Below are 26,389 nucleotides of genomic sequence, written 5' to 3'. Positions count from 1 at the left end.
AATAATAATAATAATAATAACTTTATTTGTATAGCACTTTTCATACAGAGGTTGCAGTTCAAAGTGCTTCACAACAGTAAAAAATACTGGCATGAGCGAGCATAGCAAGGTATGGTAAATCAGTGTTTCACATTAGGATCTAGCATCCTAATAGGCTCTCTATTCAGTAATACAAATAATAAAATAGTTTAAAATGATTAAGTTTAAAAATAGTCTAAAACTAATAAAATAGAACGGACATACAACAACAGTAAAAAATACAGGTATAAGCAAGCATACAAATTTAAAATGTAAATAGCAAGGTTACAGTAAAAAGTGTGATAAGATTGTTCAATCAGATGAAAATGGCCCAGCTAGGAGAATCAACCTTGGCTAGGCGGTGAGGTTCACGATGTACCTAACTGGAATGGTAAACAACTTTGCTAGATTTAGGTCAAAAGTCATCTTCTCCTCACAACTTCTCCTCCAACATCATAGAACCGACATATGAATTTCATTGGAAGTGTATGAAAGTAGGTAGGGTAAGAATATAGCAAGGTATGGTAAATCACAGTGTTTCACATTAGGATCTAGCATCCCAATAGGCTCTCTGTTTACAGTTTGATTCAGTAATACAAATAATAAAAATAGTTTAAAATGATTCAGTTTAAAATAGTCATCAGTAAGAAGTAAAAAAGTGTGATAACCGACACATGAATTTGATAGGCAGTGTGAATGAATGAATGAAAACTTTATTTAACAGATTGCAGAATGGGTACAAAACAGTACGGCTCAATACATACAATTGTTAAGGGGATGCAGACCTGAGAAAGACGTTTGTCTTGTTTCCATCAGGGTCCCCCATTTTCAATTCATATAGACATATATGACATACATGACATACAGATAGTCAGTACTGCTACATCTATACATTTATGACATACCAGATTTTCAAATACAGTACTGTTTGTGATACAGAAGGAGTCAAGAAAAGGGAGTATATACATTTGACGTAGAAACTGTACATTGGAGGAGGTTGGGTGGGGGGGGTTGGGTACATTGGGATATTGACAACCATACTGGGTAATTTACATTGGAGGTGGTTGGGGGGGGGGGGGGGGCGGGGGGCACACTGTATAAACAAGTAACACTGTACATTGAGGGGGGGGGGGGAGGAGACACTGTACAAACAAACACAATTGTACATTGAACTATTGACAAAACCATACTAGGTAAATGACTGTACATTGGAGGGGGTTGGGTTAGGATATTTACAGGGGCCAGTGTTGAATTGCAGTCTCCCGTAGGTGTCCCTTGAGAGAGGTTTTGAAAGTGGGTAGTGATCCACATTCCTTTACAGCTTTGGGTAGGGCGTTCCACATTGATGTGGCATAATTGCGAAACGTGTTTAGTCCCTTATTTGAGCCGAATCTGGGTTTAACATGATTTGTGGAGCTCCCTCTGGTGTTGTGATCGTGGTATTCACTGACCTTTGGGAAGTATTTTGACATGTACATGGGTACCTTGGTCGTGTAGTGTATCTTGTAGACCAGGCCCATTGCAAGTTGTTGTACTCTGTCGTCTACTCTAAGCCATCCTAGGTTGTCGAAGTGGGCAGGGGTGAGGTGGGTTCTAGGAGTAAGGTCAAGCAGTAGTCTGACCAGTTTGTTTTGAGATGTTTGTAATTTTGTTTTTAGCGCCTTTGAGGTGCTTTGGTACCATGAGGTGCAAGCATAGTCGTAGTACCCCTGAATGAGTGCTCCTGCCAGAGTCTTCAGGGTGTTCTTGTTTACCAGAGAGGAGATCCGGTACAAGAATCGAGTTCGTTGGTTGACTTTTTTTATTACATTGGATGCCATTTTGTCACAGGAGAGATTAGCCTCTAGGATGGAACCCAGGTAGGTAATTTCATCTTTCCTTGTGACAATATTGTCACCCACTGTAACTGAGAAGCCGTCGGTCTTGCTGAGTTTGTTATTTGAACCGAAGAGAATGGACTCTGTTTTGCCCATGTGTAATGATAGTTTGTTATCAGCGAGCCATATGCAGATTCTGCCTAGTTCCGAGCTGAGGGTTTTTTCAACCTGTAACTTGTTCTTGTCAGAGACCAGCAGGGCTGAGTCGTCCGCAAACAGGAACAAGTTGCAGTCACAAGCTGACGACATGTCATTTGCATAAATTAGGAACAGTAGCGGTCCTAGTATGCTTCCTTGTGGAACACCACAGCTCACTGTGAGGGGGGGGGATAGGGTACCGTTTACCTCCACCATCTGTTCCCTCCCCTCAAGGTAGGATTGCATCCAGCTCACTGATAGACTATCAAAACCAATTGCTTTTAGCTTGTCAATCAGAATGGAGTGATTGACCGTGTCAAAGGCCTTTTGTAGGTCCAGCATGACCATGCCGCAGTATTTGCCTGCGTCCACCTCTTGTTTGATGTGGTCATTCAAATAGAGAAGGCATGTGTCAGTGGAGTGGGATGTTCTGAAGCCAGATTGGAATTCGTAGATTCGATTTTTTTCCGCTAGGTACTTTTCGACCTGTTCGTAGACTATTTTTTCCATGACTTTCGAGATGGAGGTGAGAATAGAAACAGGGCGGTAGTTGCCTGGGTCTAATTTGCTGCCCTTTTTGTGCAGAGGGGTCACCCTCACAATTTTGAAGTCCTTGGGGACGTGTCCCTGTTTTATGGAGAGGTTTATTATGTGTGTGATGATTGGTGTGATGGCGGCTGCTGAGTCTCTGAGGAATTTGGAGGGGATGTTGTCATGGCCAGTGGCCTTGTTAGGTTGGAGGGCGCTCAGTTTATTGAGTACCTCATCTGTTGTTACCATTTCCAGCTTGAAGTCGTCCTTGCGGACCCCTAGGTTTTTGTAGTAAGCTACTATGTGTTCTACCCCATAAAGCCCTGAGTGGGAGGGTAGTTTGTTTACCAGTGTTGTGGCTATGTTTGTGAAGAAAATGTTTAAGTAATTGGCTACATCCAGCTTGTCTGTGATGAGCGTGTTGTCAGTTTTTATGTTTATGTTTGAGAATCTGGTTTTAAGTTTTTTACTGCATCCTAGTTGATTATTGAGTAATTTCCAAAGTTCACGTGGTTTGTTTTTGTTTTCCTCAGTTTTGTCATTGATGAAATTCTTTTTTGCAGTTTTGATCATGGAGTTTACGTCGTTTCTTAGTCTGTTTCTTTCTAGTTTGAGTTCAGTCACGTGGGCTTGGAGTTCACTGCTCGTGCTTTTAGTAAGCTTTGACTGACTGTATAAAAGTAGGCAGGGTAAGAATAGTGCAGGTAAGTACAATTTGTGTCAGGATATCTCTGATGTTTCTATAATAATATTTCCTCTTGTCACTAGGCGGTAGCAGATATCTATCTTCAGATATTTGCCTGCATTACCCCACAGTGAAATGCCTGAGCAAAGAGATGGGTTTTAAGCTGTCTTTTAAAGATGTCTAGCGAGTTGGCTTCTCTGATGTTTTGGGGTAGTTTGTTCCACAGTTTTGGGGCATAGTTGATAAAGGCTGCATTACCGATCCTATTTTGACTGTTTCTGGGAGCCTCTAGTAGTCCAGCAGCTGATGATCGCAGTGTTCTTGCTGGTGTGTAATTTATTAGAGTGTTGGCGATGTAGCTAGGTCCCTGTCCATTTATGTCATATATGTCCTGATGAATTGAAAATGGGGGACCCTGATACAGTACAGCTCAATACATACAATTGTTAAGGGGATGCAGACCAGAGAAAGACTTTCGTCTTGTTTACATCAGGGTCCCCCATTTTCAATTCATCATAATATATATGACTGAGCTGTACTATACTGTACCCATTCTGCAATATGTTAATAAAGTGTTCAATCAATCAATCACTTGGCCCCAGAACCTGGATAAACACTTAGATTCCCAAAAGTAGTGATAGACTGTAGGTACCCAGGTCTGTTTGACATTTCGAACATAAAGGAGATATTGAACGGCCAATTTTGTTAGTTCTTTTTTCAATACGTTGCTGCGAGCTATTATTTGTAAAAAATATTGAACCACAGACAGCAATCGGAATACTGGCATTTCCATAACGCTTTGCCGCCGCGCATTCAGTCCACACTAGTAGCAGCTGCAGCTTTCATCTCTACAGTATATTTTCAAAAACATGAGGAACAACTTTGCTTGAATTGTCTTTATTATGAAAACTAAAACAGGACGTTTGCTTATTCTCAATGTGCCGTTTAAGCTTAAGGTTTGCTGTCGACGTCGTCGATGTGCTGACTTGCTTCTTCAAACCGGGTGGACAGTTTACAGACAAACGTTAGATTTTTTCCGTCTGAGTCAGTACTGACTTTAACGTTAAACTCTTTTAAATGCTCAAACGCCGACGTCTAGAGGTAGAGTTCTCTGAGCGAGTGCTGCTCTCGACCTGCTGCTGCGCAGCTCTCGGCTTCTGCTCGCAGATTCAGCTGGTCCACTGTTGTTGTGATGAGTCTGATGACGTAGCAGGGGGTGACAGGCGCGTTGCCAGATCGGTTGGTTTTCCACATAATTTTGAAGCCTGTTTACAGTGTGTTTTAACTGGGTTTTCGGCTGAAATGCATATGAAATCTTTGAACGCCGTTATAACAGAGTGCTGAGAATGAACGCACTTTTGAACTCCGTTACACAGCGCTGAGAATGAACGCATTCTCAATTACGTTCATTTAGCAGATATACAGTACGTTCAGTTCACGTTCGCCCAAAATACGAACGCGTTCAGGTACATCACTGCTGTACATATATACTATCGAAATCTTGCAATGTCCAATTTTCATTCAAACAAATTAGTGTGGTCAATAGATTAAAAAAATGAACTAATTAATCTAAAAATTTTCTGTAATTAATCTAGATTAATCTAGATAAAAAATCGCATTTTTCTACTTAAGACCGAAGCTTGTAACAGATATTTACTTGAGTAAAATCATGGAATTAATGTACCATTAACACAAAGAAAGTATATTTAGATTCAAAGACTATTTTAATAGCTTTCTTTGAATACAGTTTCTCTCTTGTGAAATACAAATGTTCAACAAAACCATCAACATTGACTCAGCTAGACCGCTTCCTTTATTATATTGAAAATGTTTCATTCCATAGATTAATCTAGATACTTTTTTTTAACGCTTTAAATAATTTAAATTAATCTCCAGAGTTAAAGCATTAATTTTGATAGCCCTAAAAAAAATATATCACACAGTGCGGGAGTCCATGGAGATGCAATCTGTCATATAAACCTCTTCACGTCTGACTGTATCAATGACTACTAGAAATGCCATGAATGGACATGGATATCCTGATGATGAATGACATTTCAAGTAGTTATCCTTGTAATCTATGTAAAATTTCATTAGATGGAAAACTATGTCTATCTACAGTCATGTTAAACCTGATGGAAACTACATGCAATTGAGAGCTTGATCTTGTCCCTCTCATGACCCAATGACCCAACTAAACTGTGGAAAACCCTCAAGCAGCTAGGCTGTGGGGGCGATGCCAACCAAAGGACTACTGAGTCCAACATAGGCCTGTCCACAGACAAGGGAATGGAGTTTGATAAAAAGAATGTAGCCACAATCTTTAATAACTTCTTTACATCGGTAGCAGGTAAGCTTGTCTCTAACCTACCTCCCAAGACAGAGCAGTTTGGTGATGACTTTGTTTCCAACTACTATAGCCAACGAGGGGTTAAGGCAAACTCGTTCTCCTTAAGCAAGGTGTCAGTAGTCAAAGTGGCTGCGATGCTGGGTGAGCTCAAAATCAAGAAGGCCACAGGTGTAGATGGCATCAGTGCCAGGTTTCTGAGGGATGCAGCCGGAGTTATAGCTCCACCAGTAACCCATATTATTAACCTCTCCCTGGAACTAGGCAAGGTACCCACCGACTTCAAGAATGCCAAAGTCATCCCTATATATAAAAAAAGGAGCAAATCTGACCCCAGCAATTATAGACCAGTCTCAATTTTAAGTGTGTTATCCAAAGTCCTAGAGAAGATAGTCCATGAACAAGTCCAGGAATATGCAAGCAGCCATGACCTCCTGTACGACCTCCAATCCGGCTTTAGGAAGTCTTACTCTACTGAAACATGTCTTCTTTATCTTACAGACAGTATCAGGAGGGAGATAGATTCAGGTAAGCTGTGTGGGCTAGTTCTTCTAGACCTACAGAAGGCTTTCGACACAGTGAACCATGACATACTGCTCTCCAAGCTTAAGGCCTTGGGTATGTCTGAGACAGTGGTCAGATGGTTCTCTTCCTACCTTGCTGATAGGGTGCAGCGGGTCGAGGTCAGTGGCACTATGTCAGAGGCCAAGCCCATTGTATGTGGGGTCCCACAAGGAAGTGTGCTAGGACCTCTCCTTTTTTTACTGTACATAAATGACATGTCAGCAGCATGCTCATGTAACTTGTTTTTATTTGCAGACGACTCAGCCCTGCTAGTCTCACACAAGGATCAGAACACACTAGAACAGATGCTAGGTGAAGAACTTGCAGGGGTCAGCAGGTGGCTTTCGGACAACAGGCTTTCTCTTCACCTAGGTAAAACAGAGGCAGTACTATTAGCCTCCAAGCCCAAGCTCAGGAAAGCACGGGAGTTTAATATCCAGCTAGGAGCTGTAACCCTAAAACAGCAAAAAAAAAAGCGAAGTATCTAGGCTGTATGATAGACGGGAGCCTAGATGGGGAGGCTATGGCCTCCCAAGTACTGGGCAAAGTCAACGCCCGCACCAGGTACCTAGCTAGGAAAGCCAACCTCCTTGGCAGAGATAGCCTCAGGCTATTAGCAAATAGCCTAGTACTCTGCCACTTTGACTATGGTAGCGTATCGTGGTTCGAGGGCCTGTCAGTGAACATAAAAAAGAAGCTTCAGGTTTCCCAAAATAAGCTAGTAAGGGTGGTAATGGGTCTTGGCCCTCGCACCCACATAGGGAGGAGTCACTTCCAGGAGCTAAACTGGCTTCCTATAGAGGCCAGAGTTACCCAGCTCAGACTGAACATAGTGCACAATATTATAAACCAAAGGTCCCCTAGATACCTCCAAAACTACTTCACCCCGGTCAACGAATCCCACAACCACAGAACTAGAGCAAGCATAGCAAACCTGAAGCCTGCTTCTTTCCGATCGAAACTGGGCCAATGCTCCCTTACTTTCTCTGGAGCCCAGGATTGGAACAAGCTGCCTCTCCCCATCAAGCAGAGCTTGAGCCTCCACAGCTTCAAGAGAAGCGTCAGGAAGTGGCTCATGGACAGAATAGAAGAATAGCCCCCTATAGTTTGAATGGGTTTCCAATCAGTTTTTAGTTATTGTGGGGTATACAATTTTAGCAATAGGTTAGTCTTTTATTGTTTTAAATGTTTGAGCTTTGTGTTATTGTCAGTTTTTAGTTATTGTGGGGTATACAATTTTAGCGATAGGTTAGTCTTATAATGTTTTAAATGTATGAGTGTTGTGTTATTGTCGTGTTTTTTGTTGTTGTGGCCTAACAGCCCTGGGACCATGACGGAAATAAGGGTTTTACTCTTTCTCATGTTATCCTTTGGATCCTTGTTGTGTGTTTTTAATCCATCAATAAAATCAAATAAAATCAAATCATTGCTGCTGAAAGCTTAGTTTTTATGTTATGCCCTGCCCCCTATCTTCCTACTTCTTCTTATTCTGCCATGTCATTTGCTGTGCACATTCATGAACCCAGCAGGAAGAAACCTATTGATTCTGGTTACCCCATGACCTTTCCTCGAGCTTAGGGCCACCATTAAGCTCGAGCTTTCTGTTTTAAAATGAGTGATGTCTCCTGAATGTGGTGGGGACGTTCCTATTGATTTCAATCGCCTATTCTCTGTCCTTGCCCCACAATGGTGGAACGAACTTCCCACCACAGTTAGGACAGCCGAAACTCGTCCAATCTTTCGCCGTCGACTAAAGACGCACTTCTTCAATCATTATCTGAAATGGAAAATATATATATATATATATATATATATATAACTCTAACCCTAACTAACCTTACTGTCATGCACTTGTCCTAATATACTAACCTACACTGTAGCACTCAACACTTTGATGAACATTGTTACTCAGCTGATAAGAGTTGTACCCTTCCTGCTGTCTTGTTGTACAAAACTTGTAAGTCGCTTTGAATAAAAGCATCAGCTAAATGACAAAATGTAAATGTAAATCACCCCTTGACCTTTGCTCTAACGCTACCATCATGCCAAACTGAGAACATTATCTTAAAAGGTAAAGGTCGGATTGCCATAATATTTGATGTGCACATTCATGACCCCAAGAGGAAGACTTATATTAACAATGACCTTTCCTGAAAGTATCTCCTGACCTGTTTCCCATGAATATTCATGACCATAGTCGAATAAACCTGTTGATTTTGGTGAGCCTGTGACCTTTCCTCTATCATCTGGATTTATAACCTGGATCATCAAAATGATAGAAGGTCTTATGGTAGACTTGTGGCACACTGCTACAGTTGTGACTATAGTATAAGCTAACACTACAGTAGTGACTATAGTTTAAGCTAACATTGCTAGTACTACAGTAGTGACTATAGTATAAGCTAATACTGCTACAGTAGTGACTATAGTATATAAGCTAACACTGCTACAGTGACTATAGTATATAAGCTAACACTACAGTGAGTAGGGACTATAGTATATAAGCTAACACTGCTACCGTAGTGACTGTAGTACAAGCCATTTGTTTTAGCCAACAATCACTAGGAGCCAGTCGTCTCCCTCAGACAGAAGGAAGGGACCGACCACAAAGCCTGAGCAGAAATCATTAAGTCAGCCCAGAGCCCAGCACAGCTGTTTTAACTGTGTGCTCTGGAGCTGTAGGCACAGCTTACCTGATTGCTGCTATAACTAGCTGCCTTCAGATAGATAGACCATTGAGGATCTTCTGAGGACGTTTAGAGAGTGATTTGTGTTGAGAAGGATCCTCTGGGAGAGGAAGGTGGGCCGAGACAGACAAGGAGAGGAGCAAACAGTACATTCTTGAGGAGACCAAACCATCGGAGCGAGCGTGTTAGGCAGGAGAGCTCCGGCACTTGGCTAATGCTTTCATGGCTCATAATTTATGGCGTGCCGCCTGACACTGTTTGGTTAGCCTTGTCAACGCTGCACCCTACAGAGCACTGTGCCTGTGGTCCCGACCTTCCTGGTGTGTGTGTAGGACAGAACACTCATTCAAAGTGCTAATCTACGGCCCTTCATCAGCCATGCTGCTGAGCCTGTGTATTGCACTGATCAATCACCCGATAAGGCCCGGCAACGTTAGGGCGTGAGCGCACACACAAAATGTTTAATTAGAAAAACATCAAGAGAGGCACGTGGGCATGCAAAACCCCATGATCAAATACACACAGACACATATACACACACACACGCACACATATACTGTATGTGCACACACATGCACACATATACTGTATGTGCACACACATGCACACATATACTGTATGTGCACACACACGCACACACACACACACACACACACACACACACACACACACACACACACACACACACACACACACACACACACACACACACACACCTACACACACACACACACACACACACACACACACACACACACACACACACACACACACACACACACACACACACACACACACACACCTCAACCGTGCAGGACTTAATGGTATACTCACTGTATAATAAATAAAAGCACATCAAATGTATTTTATTAGAAACTACCGGTATAACAGTCTGGCAAGGCGCCCTACTTTGACTGACATACACATGTGTAAATCAGTCCAGTGCTAACAAGCCTTACTTGAAGCTCCAGGGGCCTGCTCTGAGCCAGGCACCGTCACCACCAGACAGCAACCGTGTGAATACTTTACACAGGTATGTAGTGTGGCAGGCACAGCCAGCCCCCACCACACCACATTACACAACAGAACACAGCATAACAGCTGGCGCCCAAGCTCAGCCATAGCGGCAGCCCCAGCCCGGGTATTAATAATCCAAAGCTTTAATTATAAATTATTCCCTGTGCCTCCTCCCTCCTATGACATACAGTATTAAAATCAATAGGGGCAAACTGGGCTCTGCTGTGCCCAGCTACCGTCGGTCCAGCCAGTCGAGTCTGAGCGGTATGGATTTGATCCCTTAACCCACCTCTCTCCCCGCGCCAGCTGAATACTCCTGCACATTTTAATCTTGCTAAAAGACCCTCTTGATAAACTCAGGGGGGAAGCGTCGCTGTGCCCTCTGAGAGAAACAAACGTTGTTGTGGTTTACAGTGCTGCTGATCCGCGGCGTCTAGCTCGGGGCTCTAATACATATTCATACGCCACTCTCATTGTTCAGTCATGGGAAGGGGCGGGGGGGGGGGGGTAGATGGTTTCAGAGCCCAGGCGACGTGACGACGACCGAGAAACTCCGTTCTGATGAACGCGGTGTTCCGATAACATAACGCGTGTGCACAGGTAGCTAACACCATCAGACAATAATAACCCTTTAAATATTACATTTGTGACTTGAACAACATGGGATGTGGGGTGGTGATGAATATATTATTCAATGAGTTGTTAAATATTCATGAAGGGTGTGGGGAAGCTGAACGGAAGATGTGCCCAGGAATACAGATGTGTGTGTGTGACGGGCGCCATTAAGACAGCGTTCGCCTCTCGCCCCGTGGCCGTCCTCTCTCTCTGTGAAATACTATCGGCAATGCATAACAAATCTACTTCCAGCTGCACTTCCAAGTGTCCCTGGGTGTGTGCATGACCCAGGTGAAGCAGCAGCATGTGAGGCCCAGTTACCTGTACTCCTCCTGGGTGAAGATGGGGATGCGGGAGGGCTGAAGAACTGTGATTTCCACCAAGGTGCCGTTGAACTTCACCGGCTCCCCGTCGTCGTAGGCTATCACAAAAAGCTGCGGAGACCACGTGAGAGAGCACACACACACACACACACACACACACACACACACACACACATTCAGCACATTATTTTCTTTTACTAGTACACTCTAAATCAATCCCCTATCCTGGTTGCCAGGCATGCTGCTTCTGCAGACATGGCTGGCATCCTAACGACAAGCAGTGGCTACTACTGTAGCACAATCTGATTTGGTGAGCAGACTGCAGATCCCACATATGAATCAATCGATCTGTATTCATATTACCACAGGGGCCTGGGAGAGGGGGAGGGGGACTGGAGAGAAATAAGGATAGCCAGATGGAATAACAGAGAGAGAGAGAGAGAGAGAGAGAGAGAGAGAGAGAGAGAGAGAGAGAGAGAGAGAGAGAGAGAGATAGAGAGAGAGAGATATAGAGAGAGAGAGAGAGAGAGAGAGAGAGAGAGAGAGAGAGAGAGAGAGAGAGAGAGAGAGAGAGAGAGAGAGAGAGAGAGAGAGAGAGAGAGAGAGAGAGAGATAGAGAGAGAGAGATATAGAGAGAGAGAGAGAGAGAGAGAGAGAGAGAGAGAGAGAGAGAGAGAGAGAGAGAGAGAGAGAGAGAGAGACAGACAGACAGACAGACAGACAGACAGACAGACAGACAGACAGACAGACAGACAGACAGACAGACAGACAGACAGACAGACAGACAGACAGACAGACAGAGAAAGAGACAGATGGGCCTCGGTTTTCGACTTTAGAAACTAAATTGAGGAAAAAATTACAAAAAAAAGAAAGAAAGAAATTAAGGAAGAAATAAATAAGGTGAACGATGTGGGTGTGTGAGTCTTCTCCTCATTAGGACGTCGTCCACAGCACCTGCTCCATTACACCTCCACCTCAACTCACTCACATGACCTCACGGGGAGATTGGGTGTGTATTTGTGTCTGGAAAAATCTCATTATCGCTGGCCCTCATTTTGGTCACAGCTGCAAGGGAAGCAATGGTCTGAAGTCTGAGACTGGCAATGTGGTGGTAATGTCCTCAGAACGCTTTCAGAATCTAAGAGTATTAGTTCAATAGGCGCATTTTTCTGAACCATTGCCCCTCATTAGCACTCATTTGACATAAGTTACCGTAAGGGGTGCATAGTGCCAGCTTGCATTCACATTCACTGTTAGACATAAAGTAATGAGAGAAGCTTATGCATATCAACATAGTACTGAATCATATGTTGTTCATTGTGTCTCTGTCCCTGTGATAAGGGTCTTGAACATTATCATTATCATTATCATCATCATCATCATCATATCCATCACCACCATCATTATAAGCACATCCTGCTGCTGCCAGTGTTTAGCACAGCCTTCTAAAGCTGAAGGTTACATTAAATGTGATGATGATACTAAAGTAGTAATGGTCATATTTACAATGACTTTCATCTACACCACCATCACCATCACTGTCATCACCATCATCACCACCACCATCATCATCATCACTATTACCATCACCACCATCATCATCATCACCACCACTTACTTGAAAAGTGACACTTGGCTCTTCATTGAGGTTAACCCTGGTGATGATTCTTCCAGATTCTTCCTCCACATCAAAGATGCTCCCACTGTATGGTGACCTGTCCATGTCCACTCTGTAGCGGACAAAACTGGCTGGAGTGCCCTGGAGGAAGCAGAAATAAAAACAACTCAACCACAAGCCTATTTTCATACATACTTGCAGTTGCAGGAGTCGATCTAAATCTGAGTGTCCTTCATTATTTCACATAGACCGTCTTTAACACTTTGACTGCCCATCACGAGTTTTCTCGGGTTTACCCCCCGCTGGTTGAAGGCCCATCACGAGAATTCTCGTTTTTTCTCGTTTTTTTTTATTAGCGATCTGAAATCATATTTCATCAACCAAGTCTACCGTTGTTAAATCAACCACTCCAGGCGCTCAGATGTAAAAAAAAAGCGGCCCCCTATTGTCTCCCAGATGGTAATTCACCCTTTTGGATTGAACTCAATGAAAATGTATGAGAAAAAAAAACCCGGAATCCACGTTTTACTTCTCACTCATGCAACCGCCGTCGACCAGTTTCACTCTGGAGCTTCAGAGCAGCGGAGATTATGTGTTTTTACACTATACTCGGTGGATCAATAAAATTATAGATTTTTTCGAATGGCGATCAGGAATTGGAATAATCGATGTGGATACCATCTGATCTCAGGTAAGGAATCTATGTTACCAGGCTTAGGATAATCAGATCCGTTTTCACGGAGATATAAGCTTTTATGTGATTACGTGATATGGCTGTTTCACTGTGCGAGCGGTCAGTAACTAGGAGAATCGATTTTCAGCTCGCGGCACGAGCGTGCATGCGCACACATAATACTATCGATAATCTAGCGTTTATTTTAAAACTATTCATAAATAGGCCGAAAAATGACAACGTTCTAGAATATTCCAGTAAAGGGCGATTATCATAGAATGTCTTATTTTTTTCGTGAAATCGAGTGCTTTTCAAAATGCTAGAAAACGGAAATGAACCGATAAAAAAACAATCTGCTTTGACAATGTTGACTGGAAAATGAGTCTTTGATAAGCGACGGGCAGATTAGACACATAGCCATAATTTAAAACATAGATTAGGCAATATTAACGCTAACATTGAAGTGGCGCTGGGCATTCAAGGGGGTAAAATGGAATTAAGCTTGGGCAATCAAAGTGTTAACTATGAATGTAAACATCATTCCTACACAGTCTTTAAACATAAAACATCATAAAAGGTTAAAGACCAAATGTGTGATAACATAAACACATTGGCAGCCCCACCGCTCTTACAAGGACAAGTGTCATGCCATCAAACAGCCAGTTCAATCGTTGAGTTGTCAATATTTATTGAATATCTGTGTTACTAAACAACAACACATCACAGATCTTCCAATAGAAAGGACAATACAGACCAATGTGATACTTGTTTTCTATTTCCTTGAGGTCACATATTGGGCAAATTAAATGTTCTTCTTCCAACCCAATACATTATCAGTAGACAAAATATACATGTGAGTTTTAAACTGCATTTGCTGTATTTTGTGGCTGTAAAAGGGTCATTTGATTTGGTAATGTTTGTAAAATTAACATATATTTTGATGTAGGAAAGTTCTAAATAGCACCATCTACAAATCCAGGGCATTCTTTCATATAACATATTCATTTTTGAAATCATCAAATACTGACGTAAAATGTAAACAATACGTAATGATTTTTTTTTTAAATGTCACACGGATGACTGTTATCTCAAAATTGACTTAACCAGCTGATTGTACTTAAGCGTAACCTTTTCTTTTTTTGTATTTTATTTTTTTATTAAGCGTAACCTTTTCTAAACACCGCCTGAACCTATGTCTAACCATAACCTCAGATTAAATTTCCCTTATGTTTTTGTTTCCCCCAAAAATTGAAAAAAACTACACTCCTCTTACAAATGAGATTAACACTGTTGAAGTCAGAGATTATGTGTAGGATTGTTAGTAACTGTCTAACTGCACATATGGCTGTTTACACTAGTAACTGTTTAGTTGCATATATATCTGTTTCCACTAGAGGGCGCTCTAGGCGGAGCCACTCAGGTACACCACCTTGTGGCGAGTATAAAAGAAAATGTATCCTCCCACTTCGTTCTCTCCCCCATGTCTCTCAGTAAGAGAAGACCTATAATGACTGCTGCTTAACATGTGAATAAATAAACCACGCCAGTTTGGGCTCAAGATAGAAACCATGCCTCTTGACCACATTATTGTCGCCCTATAGCCGAATTCTGTTAACTCAGAACATTGTACATATGTCTATACCGAATACTGTGACCTCATTTTCTTCTTCTAAATTACATGCTATACTATGTTATTTGATACTATCTTGTCTAGCACAGTCTCTGGAGCGTAACAGTAAGAAGCATTTTGTATGAAAGTATTCTGTACTTCTGTATGACAACTATTAAAGAAACTTGAGAAACTTGAAACAACCACAGATTTAGGTAGATGGGACAAACTACCCTTATCCCTTCTAGGAAGGATAAACATCATCAGGATGAATATCCTTCCGAAATTGAACTTTCTCTTTCAAACTGAACCCTGCTACCTATCTGTAACATATTTTAACATATTGAATAACCGTATCTCAAAATTGATTTGGTCCAATAAAAAACCAAGGATTAAATTACTGACTCTTATGAAACCTGAGTCTATGGGTGGTCTAGGTCTTCCCAATATCCAACACTACTACTGGTCAGCCCAACTTCGAACTATAGTGTCATGGTCATTGGGAGGACCAGACTCACACTGGAATGTATGATGAATTGAAAATGGGGGACCCTGATGTAAACAAGAAGAAAGTCTTTCTCTGGTCTGCATCCCCTTAACAATTGTGTGTATTGAGCTGTACTGTACTGTACCCATTCTGCAATCTGTTAATAAAGTTTTCAATCAATCAATCAATACAGATAGAAGCGGGATATGTTGATCCTTTACCTCTAGACTCTCTTATATTTATAAAGAATTTTGATAAAATAAAAAATATAAAGCAACACTTCACGGTTGTGAATACCCTGTCTGCATGGAAAGATTGCTCGAAAAAGTTTGGCATAACTAAATGCATCTCTGTTTATTCACCTGTTCATCAAAACCCTGACTTAAAATATTTTCACTCAACTGATATAAACAAGTGGAGAGACTCGGGAATAACTCAACTTAAAGAAAGTTTTCATAAAAACTGGAAATTAAAAGCATTTCAGGAGCTAAGAGAAGAATATAATATTCCTAACTCAGACTTCCTAAAATATATGCAAATTCAAAGCACTTTAAGTTCACTTACTAAAGAAAACAAGTTCTATTTCATTATGGCTGCCGCTCAGCATCATTCTGCACGCACTTCACTTCGTGCACGAGCACTGAATAAAAAATTCCACAATGTACCTTTACATCCCAACATTCGTCTGGCTACACCCCTATCCGCTTACCTTCATAAGCAGGTGTGTGGTAACCTACTCGCCTCCTTCTTCACTTTCACCACAAGGAAGTGCCTTCGGTAGATCCCACACTTGACGAGGTTGTTAGTAGAAGAAAGTTGGAAAACAAAAGAACGGGAAGATACGTTGACATCATATCTTTATTTTCTCTCTCACTATTTTCGAGTAAATACGGCGATATTGTCTTCGTCACTGGAGTGTCTGGAAGATGATGATCATTCTGTCCTCCACCGGCTTTTTCGTATTAGGGGCTCGCGCCGCTGATGTACTCCCCGACTGCAGTCCTCCTTGCTGCGGCTGGATGGGGTTGCCCTCCGGTCATACAGCTGGACTGTAGGAAGCACCGACTGTTGTGAGAAATCGGTTTTGCTTCCGGGTGGGGTGAGTATTGTTTTGCTTGCAAGCTCTGGTTGTCGGTTTATGCTATGGGGGTTAGCTGACAATTTTACGAACGCCGACTCCAGACTGGGGTCCTCTGCTCGGTTTCTTAAGCAACGGACGGAGGATCTTGGTCTGACGCCCATGATGGTCAACCTAGTGGGCCGCGACCAGGACCTGGTGAACCCAGGATTCTCTGGACGAGCGGATGCTTCTCTGTCCCGTGCGCGTGTAGCTTATTGCCAGCGGAAGAGTGCAAGTACGGTAATGCGCCTTTCCTTTCGCCCCGCTCAGACAAATGCATGTAGTACATTGCAACACAACACAGCATTTCCGCGTACATTGCAACAAATCACTTGGAGTTTGAAAGTGATATCAGAAGAAACTACTCAACCTCGGCTGTCTTTAACTATGAGTGAACACAACGCATTGTAACGTTAACGCAGCTGTCAACTGTACTTTACTATCTTACATGTATATTTATCGCGACGCGTCGTCACAGACTAAACAGTGTTCTGGATTTTCCTACAATCAACTGTACTTTACTATGGAATATACATGTATATTATCGCGACGCGTCGTCACAGACTAAACAGTGTTCTGGATTTTCCTACAATGGATTATTGATTGTAAATTGAACCCTTGCACTGAAGAACCATTATGAATCTGTGTTAGAAAATGTTTTGGATCTAAATCACTTGGAGTTTGAAAGTGATATCAGAAGAAACTACTCAACCTCGGCTGTCTTTAACTATGAGTGAACACAACACTCTAACTTACCATGTTTAGATAATGAAGTACTCAACCTCTACTGTATTTAACTATGAGTGAACACAATACTCTAACTTACCATGTTTAGATAATAAAGTACTCAACCTCTACTTGTCTACTGTCTGACTGAACACAACACTCTAACTTACCATCTTTAGATAATGAAGTACTCAACCTCTACTGTATTTAACTATGAGTGAACACAGCACTCTAACTTACCATGTTTAGATAAGTACAGTTGACAGCTGCGTTAACGTTACAATGTGTTGTACTCATAGTTAAAGACAGCCGAGGTTGAGTAGTTTCTTCTGATATCACTTTCAAACTCCAAGTGATTTAGATCCAAAACATTTTCTAACACAGATTCATAATGGTTCTTCAGTGCAAGGGTTCAATTTACAATCAATAATCCATTGTAGGAAAATCCAGAACACTGTTTAGTCTGTGACGACGCGTCGCGATAATATACATGTATATTCCATAGTAAAGTACAGTTGACAGCTGCGTTAACGTTACAATGCGTTGTGTTCACTCATAGTTAAAGACAGCCGAGGTTGAGTAGTTTCTTCTGATATCACTTTCAAACTCCAAGTGATTCGTTGCAATGTACGCGGAAATGATGCGTTGTGTTGCAATGTACTACATGCATTTGTCTGAGCGGGGCGAAAGGAAAGGCGCATTACCGTACTGGCGTGCGGTGACGAATGCGGAAGCATTCTTGCACTCTTCCGCTGGCAATAAGCTACATGCGTCCCGTGCAGGCCCCATCTTTCACATAAATGTGGAAGTACACCCTAACGAGGAAATGTGGGCATAGGATCTTCTTTATCGGGAGTTCCATGCTCAAAGTCGGCTGCAGCCCGGATGGGAATTGTGCTGGCTCCGCTGTATGTCTGGTAAATCACCGTTGGAAACTGTGTTTGACATTTCTTTTTCTCTTTCCTCTTAGGATGGGGAGGGACTTGGACAGCGGCCTGTCTGAAGTGTGGTTTGTTATGTCGTTGTGTACAATGCAGGTGATAGCTGCTTAGCTGGTGTGCTAGTTTGTGGCCTACTGTGTTAGCCAGTCAGCTGTTAGCTGCGGCGCTAACTCGCTGTGTTTACCAGGCTAGTAAATGTTAGCTTGTTGCTATCAGTCGGACGGCTGTTAGCTTAATGCTACACTGTTGAAACGATACTGTGACTATAACATGCCTTAAAACACTCTGACTACGACGTCATCTTTGACAGAGGATGTTAGTCGACCCTACACCCGGTTGCCAGTGCCAGCGAGGACTTCGTCAACATGGAGAACGACGGCTGGGTGGCGTTGCGGACATACCCTCGTCACCGGCGCAGGAGATGCTGGGTTCAACTCGGTGTCCCGTTAACCAGTGTTACGGTTCTTTCGGCCTGCGTTCTGGGTGAAGGTAGGAGTCCTCCGGACTTTAAACACTTCTTCTTTTCTTCCCTTCTAAATGTTTTGTAATAACGATGTTTCCAAAACATGTGTTGCTGCAATACATTGAGGATACGACGTGTGTTGTGTGTGAATTGTCTTGTCACTGGTATAGATTCTCTCTGTAGTAAATCGGCGTTGTTTTTTACGTGTGTAAAAATGAACTGGTTTGGTTGTGATGAGAACATGTGTGTTCATGTAACGTTGTACTTGTACCGTGGGTGAACTCACAACTAAGAGGGTAAATTAAACCTGTAAAGCTATGCTTAGTGACATGTGATTGAGGAATGAATCTTTTTCTCAGCCTGTGGTGACAATGAACAGTATGTTCACACATTAACAGAGGTGCCTGTTCGCCTTGGTCGTATCAAGGGTAAGATAAGAGGGGTGACCCCCCGGTTCCCTGGGGCTTCCCCCCCTCCTCTCAGACATGTTTGGTTACAATATATTGTGTCACTGTGTTTGTGGGGATACGATGTAACCCTCAGCTTAATTGCTGGGGTTGTGCTTTCCGCTTGAGAAACAATATTTTCCTAAAGAAAAGGTTGTTTGGTCACTTATCATGTGTGCTTAGCAAGGCCTGTGGCCAATACATAATCGAGGACTTCTGTCTTCTCTCGTTATGAAAAACGGCGTTCCTCTGTAGTAGGAGTGTACTGTGCCATTTTTTGTTGTGATGAAGGGTTGTGTGTGTCTTTATGATCTACAACTGGGTTAGGTTTGGCCCACAGAAGCACATGTGTAAGTCTGGACCGGGGCTCTTAAAGGGGCCCTCTCTATTCTGTGTTTTTCCTTAGTAAAACTCAGGTAGCAGGTTATCACATGAGCTATGTGAGGCTGTTCGATGCTTCATGTAGCAGGCTATGACTGTGTCATGCTCTACTTGTCATTACATCGTATCATGGGTGAGGGGTCGTAAAGGGGTGAACTGGTAATCCTTTCCTCCCCTTTTCTGATTGGTCAGGGGTTAAAACCTCCTGTCCTTCAAGGTTCCTGTCACGTTGCTGTTCGGCACGTTACAGGGTAAGAGGGGGGGGGGGGGGGAGGGAGTTTCCTGGTCCCACGCCCTGGACGATTGGGCGTGTGCACCGCGGAAATTCCCCCGCCATAGAGTACGTCACTGAGCGCGTCTCTAGTGGTAAGACTTCCGTGGGTTGTTCAGGTCCATGTTATGGATCTGTTTCAGGGAGTTGTCAGAGCTCCTCCTCACGAAGCTCCTCCTCAGAGAGAAGTGCCTTCTGTGAGTTCGGACTCTCCTTCCCAGTGAGGGAGCCTCCTCAGAGTTCAGAGCCTCCTCCTCAGATTGTCAAGGTGAGTAGAACTTAAAAAAAAAGGAGTTCTGCTCTATTGTGTGTATTTGATTCAATTCGATTATTGAGTGTGTATTGGTTCAGTGCCTCCTCCTCGGAGAGCCCTAACCCAAGTGTTACATAGCTCAATGTTGCAATATATTCTTTTCAATCTATACAGCTCGCGTGGGAAGTCTCTCTGGGGCGAGGGTGGTGGGATGTAAAAATGTAAAAAAAAATTACCCTCAGCTGCGTCACGTGGGTCAGTCTGTGTTTCTTTCTTTTTTAAATAAAAAGAGGAAGGAACATGAAGCACGACGGCTCCGTGTCGTTCTCCCAGGCGACTTGGAGGAACAATGTCTGGTGTCTTGCTAGACTATCCATTGATGTGTTTGGGTCTCGATGCGTACATAGTGCTGGCTCGGGGTGTTTCTGTTAAGAATCACGCAGGGGGCTAAGTGCGCCTTGGTTGCTCGTTATTAAAATAGCGTTTTTATAGGGCAACTGGGATGGAGTCTCTTGTCTCTTCCGAGCGCCAGTTTACTAGGTTGTCTCGATGAATTCTCGTTCATATCTGGGGGATGTTAACGGAATAGATCAGAACATAGGTAGAGGGGTCTCACGCCCTTGGGGTGGGCCACTGAGCGCGGTACAAATGGGACCGTCTGGGTGGCGCCCTCTTTTCATGTTTTAGATCGACACGCATACCTACCCCCTCTTCTGGAGTGGGCATGTCGGCGTGGTTAGGGCACGGGACTGGTTCTGGTCGCGCTGGTCCAGGTCAGTTAACCCGTTGTCCGCCGGGGATGCAGATCTGCTGTTCTGGTACCCTGAGGGACTTGGGCTTTTTTCGGGGGGAAAAATGCCGGGTCGGCCCGGGTGTCACAGGGTTAGGCGTTATGGAGACCCTTTGTTGGGTACATGTTGTACTCTGCACTATCGTAATGGCTTACGGCCATACCAACCTGAACACGCCCGATCTCGTCCGATCTCGGAAGCTAAGCAGGTTCGGTCCTGGTTAGTACTTGGATGGGAGACCGCCTGGGAATACCAAGTGCAGTAAGCTTAGGGCTGGTTCTCCATTCTTTTCGCTCCTCTCTCACGCGTGGCAATGAGGGGGCTGTTGGGGTGGTCTTCTGGACCTCCTCTGGTAACCCTGTGTGCTTCCCGAGCCGCCAGGCCCGGTCCGAAGTAATGTTTCGTTGAAACTGTAGGCCTGGGATAACCCTTTTTTGGAAACTGAAACACTTGTACTGCGGTATAGCTGGTGTATACCCGCAGGTGTGTTTTGGAGTTTTTTCTTGAGGGGTTATAGGAACAACCACCGTCTGTGTACCGAGAGGGTGGTTGATTCCCTGGTGTGTTGGAGCAGTGTCAACTCCCGGGTTACCCGGTTGAGTGTGCCCCTGCACGTTCATGACGTCTGCCAATCGTGTCAGCCTTCTCTGCCTCGACCCCTCTGGGTGTTTTTTTTTTGATGGAGGCTTTTGTTATGGTGCTCAACAACGCCAGCATACGCCCCTTCCGCCGGGGGGGCTGTTTTCAGTTGACCCCTTTTGGCGCCTGTCTCGTCCGCAGTGCTCCAGGCTCAGGTCTACAGCCTGCTGCCTGGTATCCCCGGTGCGCTGCCTGCTTCCGTTGGTTAACCTTTTTTGAGTGCTTTACGGCCATGCTGACTGCCTGTTTTGCAGGGTCAGTGTGCCAGGCGGTGTACTATTGGGGGGTAAGGGCCCACTCTTGGAGGGGCTCTATCCGAATATGCTGGCGATGTGGGGGGCGGTGTCACTAAGTGACCGCCTGGTGGGGTCTTGATGCCTGGCGTCATTGACCTCTCCGGGCCCCCTTTTTCCAGGGGATCCAGTCCCTTCAGTGGGTCTGGGTCTTCCTTCGCGCTCCGCTGCTACGGCTTTGCCACGGGGTTGAGTTTGCTCTTGACCCCGTGATTCTGGGGGCAGTAACGAGGGTTGTTCCTTCCGTTCGTTCCCTGGTGGCATGCGGGTTGTGCGTGTGCGTAGTCGTGGGGTCAAGCCACGGTCTGCTCACCCTGTGCGTTGAGTTGCTTATGTTCCTCTTCGCACGGTCGGATCCGTCTCCCTCCCGTCCTCCAATAAGGAGGGTATCCTCCATTAGGGAGGGTCGGGGGGCTCGGTCCTCCCCAGTCTGATGGTTATGGGGGGCCTCAGCGGGGTAGATTTGTCGAGCTTTGGCTCCCGCTCAGCTCCTCTTGTGCAGAATGATGCTGAGCGGCAGCCATAATGAAATAGAACGTAAGGTTATGTATATAACCAAGTTCTATGAATTATGGTGACGCTCAGCATCAGGACGCCGCTGCGGCCCTTGATCTCGCCTTGTGGTGAAAGTTTGGGAAGGAGGCGAGTAGGTGACCACACACCTGCTTATGAAGGTAAGCGGATAGGGGTGTGGCCAGACGAATGTTCGGATGTAAAGGTACATTGTGGAATTTTTTATTCAGTGCTCGTGCACGAAGTGAAGTGCGTGCAGAATGATGCTGAGCGTCACCATAATTAATATAACTTTGTTATATACATAACCTTATGTTAAGCTTTGAAATGACAGAATTGGAAGAAAAACGAACTACCTCATCCACAATTAAAGGTCAAATCAGTGAACTATATGAAATTCTAACTAATGAATGCCAAACAGTCTTCCCAGCTCTATTAAGGTGCTGGGAGACGGACCTGGCAACGACATTTGAAGAAAACAATTGGCAAGACATCTGTGATCGAATTTTCTTTCCCTTTACAAGCAATAAGATCAAAGAAAGTAATTTCAAATGTATTCATAAATTCTACCTTACTCCTGTAAAAATGCACAAAATCTCGAAAGAAAACTCACTGAATTGCCCAAGATGTAAAATTAAAGGAGGAACATTTCTGCATATGTTTTGGCAATGTGGCAAATTGAAGCATTTCTGGAACAAGATTCACTTACTTACTAAATCTGTCATGGAGCTGGAATTTGAGTTATCCCCATGTGTCTATCTATTAAATAATATAATAAACTGCCACTTAGACCAAAAGAAATGCAGACTGTTGGTATCCATAACATACTTTTCAAAACAATGTATACTTCTCCTATGGATAAATGAGCTTTCACCAACATTCAATATGTTCATAGAACAAATATCTCAGTTTCTTCCCTTAGAAAAGATAACGCTTGAAAAGCACAACCAAGGTCACTTATTTCAAGAACTTTGGAACCCACTCTATACTCAACTGTAAATTTATAATACAGTCCTATAAATGTGTCATATCTAATATAACAGACGTGGAGCTTTAGCAGATTAGATTAGCTGATCTGTTGAGGCTCTTTGTCTGCGTGTAAGTGCCTGGTTGCCTGCGCATGGCTGTCGGGCCCCGACCCCGCGGAACGGGAGCTGAACATGCAGCGGCCTGGACCCTTCTCTGTCGGGGTGGGCATCGATAAGCGGGTGCTATAACCTGTCACTGTTTACAATACCAACATTTGCACTTTTATTTCTTATCACTTATTTACTTATTTTTATTTGTATTTTTATTAATACATTTTTTTTTTTTTTTTCGTGTGTGTGTGCGCGTGTACGTGTGCGTGCATGTGTGTGCTTGTGTGTCTGTGTGTGTGTATGCCTATATGCGCGTGTGTGCGCGTGTGCGTGTGTGTATGTCCCAGTGTGTGCAAGCGTGAGTGAGAGATGGGAGAATGCATTGAGTGGGGAGCACAGTGAAAATTGTTCATGAGAGTGACACTGAACATTCTGTAGATCTATCGATTGAATGTGAAACCTCATGAAAAATAAAAAGATTTAAAACCCAAAATGTAGATGAAGACATATGCAAATGATAACATGATGACAAATAAAACTCTTTCATAATATATCTCAATACAATCCTAATTTATGTGGTCAAAGAAAATCGGCATTGGGCGTTTAAAACAGACTGATATGGTTCTTTGTCTGAAGGACTATTATCATTATTAATAGTATTTATAATAACAATAATGACAACTGCATCTGTGGTAACTGCACACACAATTAATATAGACCCCGCTTCTAATAGAGAGCCTCTATTTGTCAACAACAGCAGTAGTAGTAATAATAATACTAATTTCTAGACATTTACTATAATAAACAGACAATTATGCTTCGCCACAACTATCTAAGCTCTTTGGGAAATTGTAATTATCTAATTTTTTTTACCTCTGCTGTGATATTTGATACTTGATTATCATCACATCATCTTCATTATTCAATAGAAAACTGAAGGGCTATAGGAACAGACTGCACTTAGAGATCTGTGTAAGATCTGAGGATGCTCATCATGCGAGTGTAGCATTATTGTTGCATATCTTTATCCATATTAATATCCTGACACTTTCCTCTTCACTTTCCTTTGGAATTATTATATTAATAATAGTCTTGGACTTTAATATGACCCCTGACTAAGATTAATCAGAATTACCGATGGCTGATTATCTCACGGCTAACTTATTTGAGTTGTGTCCCTTTGGAACTCAAATCTATTCAGATTTGTAATGGCCTTATCGGAGCAACTGTTCCCCCCCCAACCTGAAATGGTCCCAGGGGCCGTAAGGACTGAGCAGAGGAGAGCCAGAGGCCACAGAGCAGGGCGGTAGGCTCCTCTGGGGGCTCAGTGTGGGAAAGAGGAAGACGAAAACGTACAGTCAGGATACGGAAACATTGGACATCCTTCAGTAATCTGTCTTTCCAAAGTCTTCTGAAACATCAGGATGGGACCATCCGGAGCACACAAAGCTAAGTGGAAGTATGCACACTATGGGGCAAATTCACAAAGAATGGATTGCGCGCGCTAATAGCACCCTTAACTGTGCACATTGCATCCATTGTTTTTGTCACTATCTTTCGTCATTGCATCTGGCTGTCATGTCCTATCCCTATTTAATTTTTTACTTATAATTGTACTATATTCAATTGTGCTATATTTAATTTAGTTTATATCCCATTTAATTTTATTCAACCTATTTATTTACAGTTGTCCAGCCCTGGCCTATATTTTATTTCATAATTATATTCTATTCTATTGTGCTATATTTACTTTAGTTTATATCCCATTTAATTTGATTCAACCTCTTTATTTACAGTTGTCCAGCCCTGGCGTATATATTTTATTTCATAGTTCTATTCTATTCTATTGTGCTTAACTTAGTTAATATTTCATTTTACTCCACCTCTTTATTGTATTATCTGTGTTGCACCGAAAACGACCAAAGCAAATTCCTTGTATGTGAAATCTTTCATTTCTCCATCACCGCAAAGCCGCCCCTCAATTAACTCATTCCCAGCCAAAAACGAGTTAACTCGTTATAGCCCGCCAATCGAATACTGCCAACAACGAGTATACTTGTTATTGGATCGTTATTTCTTTCATTCACTATTTCCATTCATAAACATGCAGGCAGCTGTGTGTTATCACTGGGGATGGGTCTGAGATCGCAAAAGTCCAATACCGCTGCCTAACGCCTTGCGGCCGCTATTGCACTCCATTTGAAACGATGTGGCTTGGTGTCTGGGCCGAGCTGCGGCGTGCCGGCGGGGTCTAACGACTCGGGCAAGACAAGCGGTTATAACGGATGCATCGGCGAGGGTCACCCCCCCCCCCCCCCGTTCATGTTCAATGCTGGATTATGTTGGAAAAACTATCGCAATCAATACTTGGAATGGCAATCAGATAATTGGATTATTCTTTTTGCTGTACATCATAGACAAGGTAAGGGCTATATGTTATCAATCTTGCGTTGATCCGATAATTCTTTCCCCGCGATCAGAGCGTGTGTCTGTGGTGTGTGTGTGTGGCGTGTTCCGTTGGTTGCTATCAAAGCACGGAGGGGTGGCTTCCCCCCCCCCCCCTTCATGCATCCATGATGAAACATAATACTGACAATCTAGCGATTTTGGTCTTGCTTAAATCTAAAAGTTACCGATTTAACTGCGAGTGGAAATTAGCGCCGGCCTTTTTGAATTGGGAGTATTTTTTGACGAGGCTCATTTGAATAGAAAGGGGCATGTTCCGTCCATATTACCTCATTTAAATCCACGCAAATTGCACTGATGCACCGAGACGCAATGCTGATTGAAACGCAATTACCACCGCATTTCACCCGTTGCGCTTCCTTTGTGAATAGCAAACTGTGTTTCAGAGCTATTTGCGCCGGCATAGCGTCAGAAAAAGCCGTGAAATCCCTTTGTGAATTCACCCCTATGTCTCCTTGGGTCAAGGCAAAGTGTGCTCAGCCAATTCATACATAAGAGGGAGGATTGTGAGTGTAATGACCTGCAATTTGTGGGAATGAATAGGCTATATGCCTGGCCAGTTAACTGATTTCAGCTGAATGAAGCTAGGCTTCTTTATTGTTGTTTATTTATAATATTAGATATTATTACATCTACCGATTCGATTTATCTTGATATTACCATCATTATATCGATATAGGCCAATGCTGCTCATGAAATGGGTAGGTCTAACCTGGGAACAAGATATGATGTGTAGATGTCCTCTTTGGCCGGTGAATTAAATACTCTAATAAAAAAATTAGAAACCAACATTCTGAATTAGGGAAATCTATTTTTAG

The 26,389-nt window shown here is 43.2% G+C and overlaps 1 protein-coding gene across 1 annotated transcript in view; it reads right to left on the bottom strand.

Moving 5' to 3' along the window:
- LOC311234736 (protocadherin-15-like) overlaps positions 1-26,389 on the bottom strand; it is a gene marked incomplete at its 3' end in the record, with an annotated part of 504,680 nt that overhangs the window by 113,181 nt on the left and 365,110 nt on the right. The window contains exons 19-20 of the mRNA XM_084321979.1: positions 12,421-12,561; positions 10,801-10,913 (exon numbers count right to left, since the gene is read on the bottom strand). Of these exons, the coding sequence (XP_084178105.1) occupies positions 10,801-10,913; positions 12,421-12,561 (254 nt within the window). The remainder of the gene's footprint in view (positions 1-10,800; positions 10,914-12,420; positions 12,562-26,389) is intronic.

This window comes from Notolepis coatsorum, assembly GCF_963971535.1.
Source record: "Notolepis coatsorum genome assembly, chromosome: 9".
Classification (NCBI taxonomy): domain Eukaryota; kingdom Metazoa; phylum Chordata; class Actinopteri; order Aulopiformes; family Paralepididae; genus Notolepis; species Notolepis coatsorum.
Note: the sequence above shows the minus strand (reverse complement) of the source record. Positions and strands in the feature narration are given on the sequence as shown.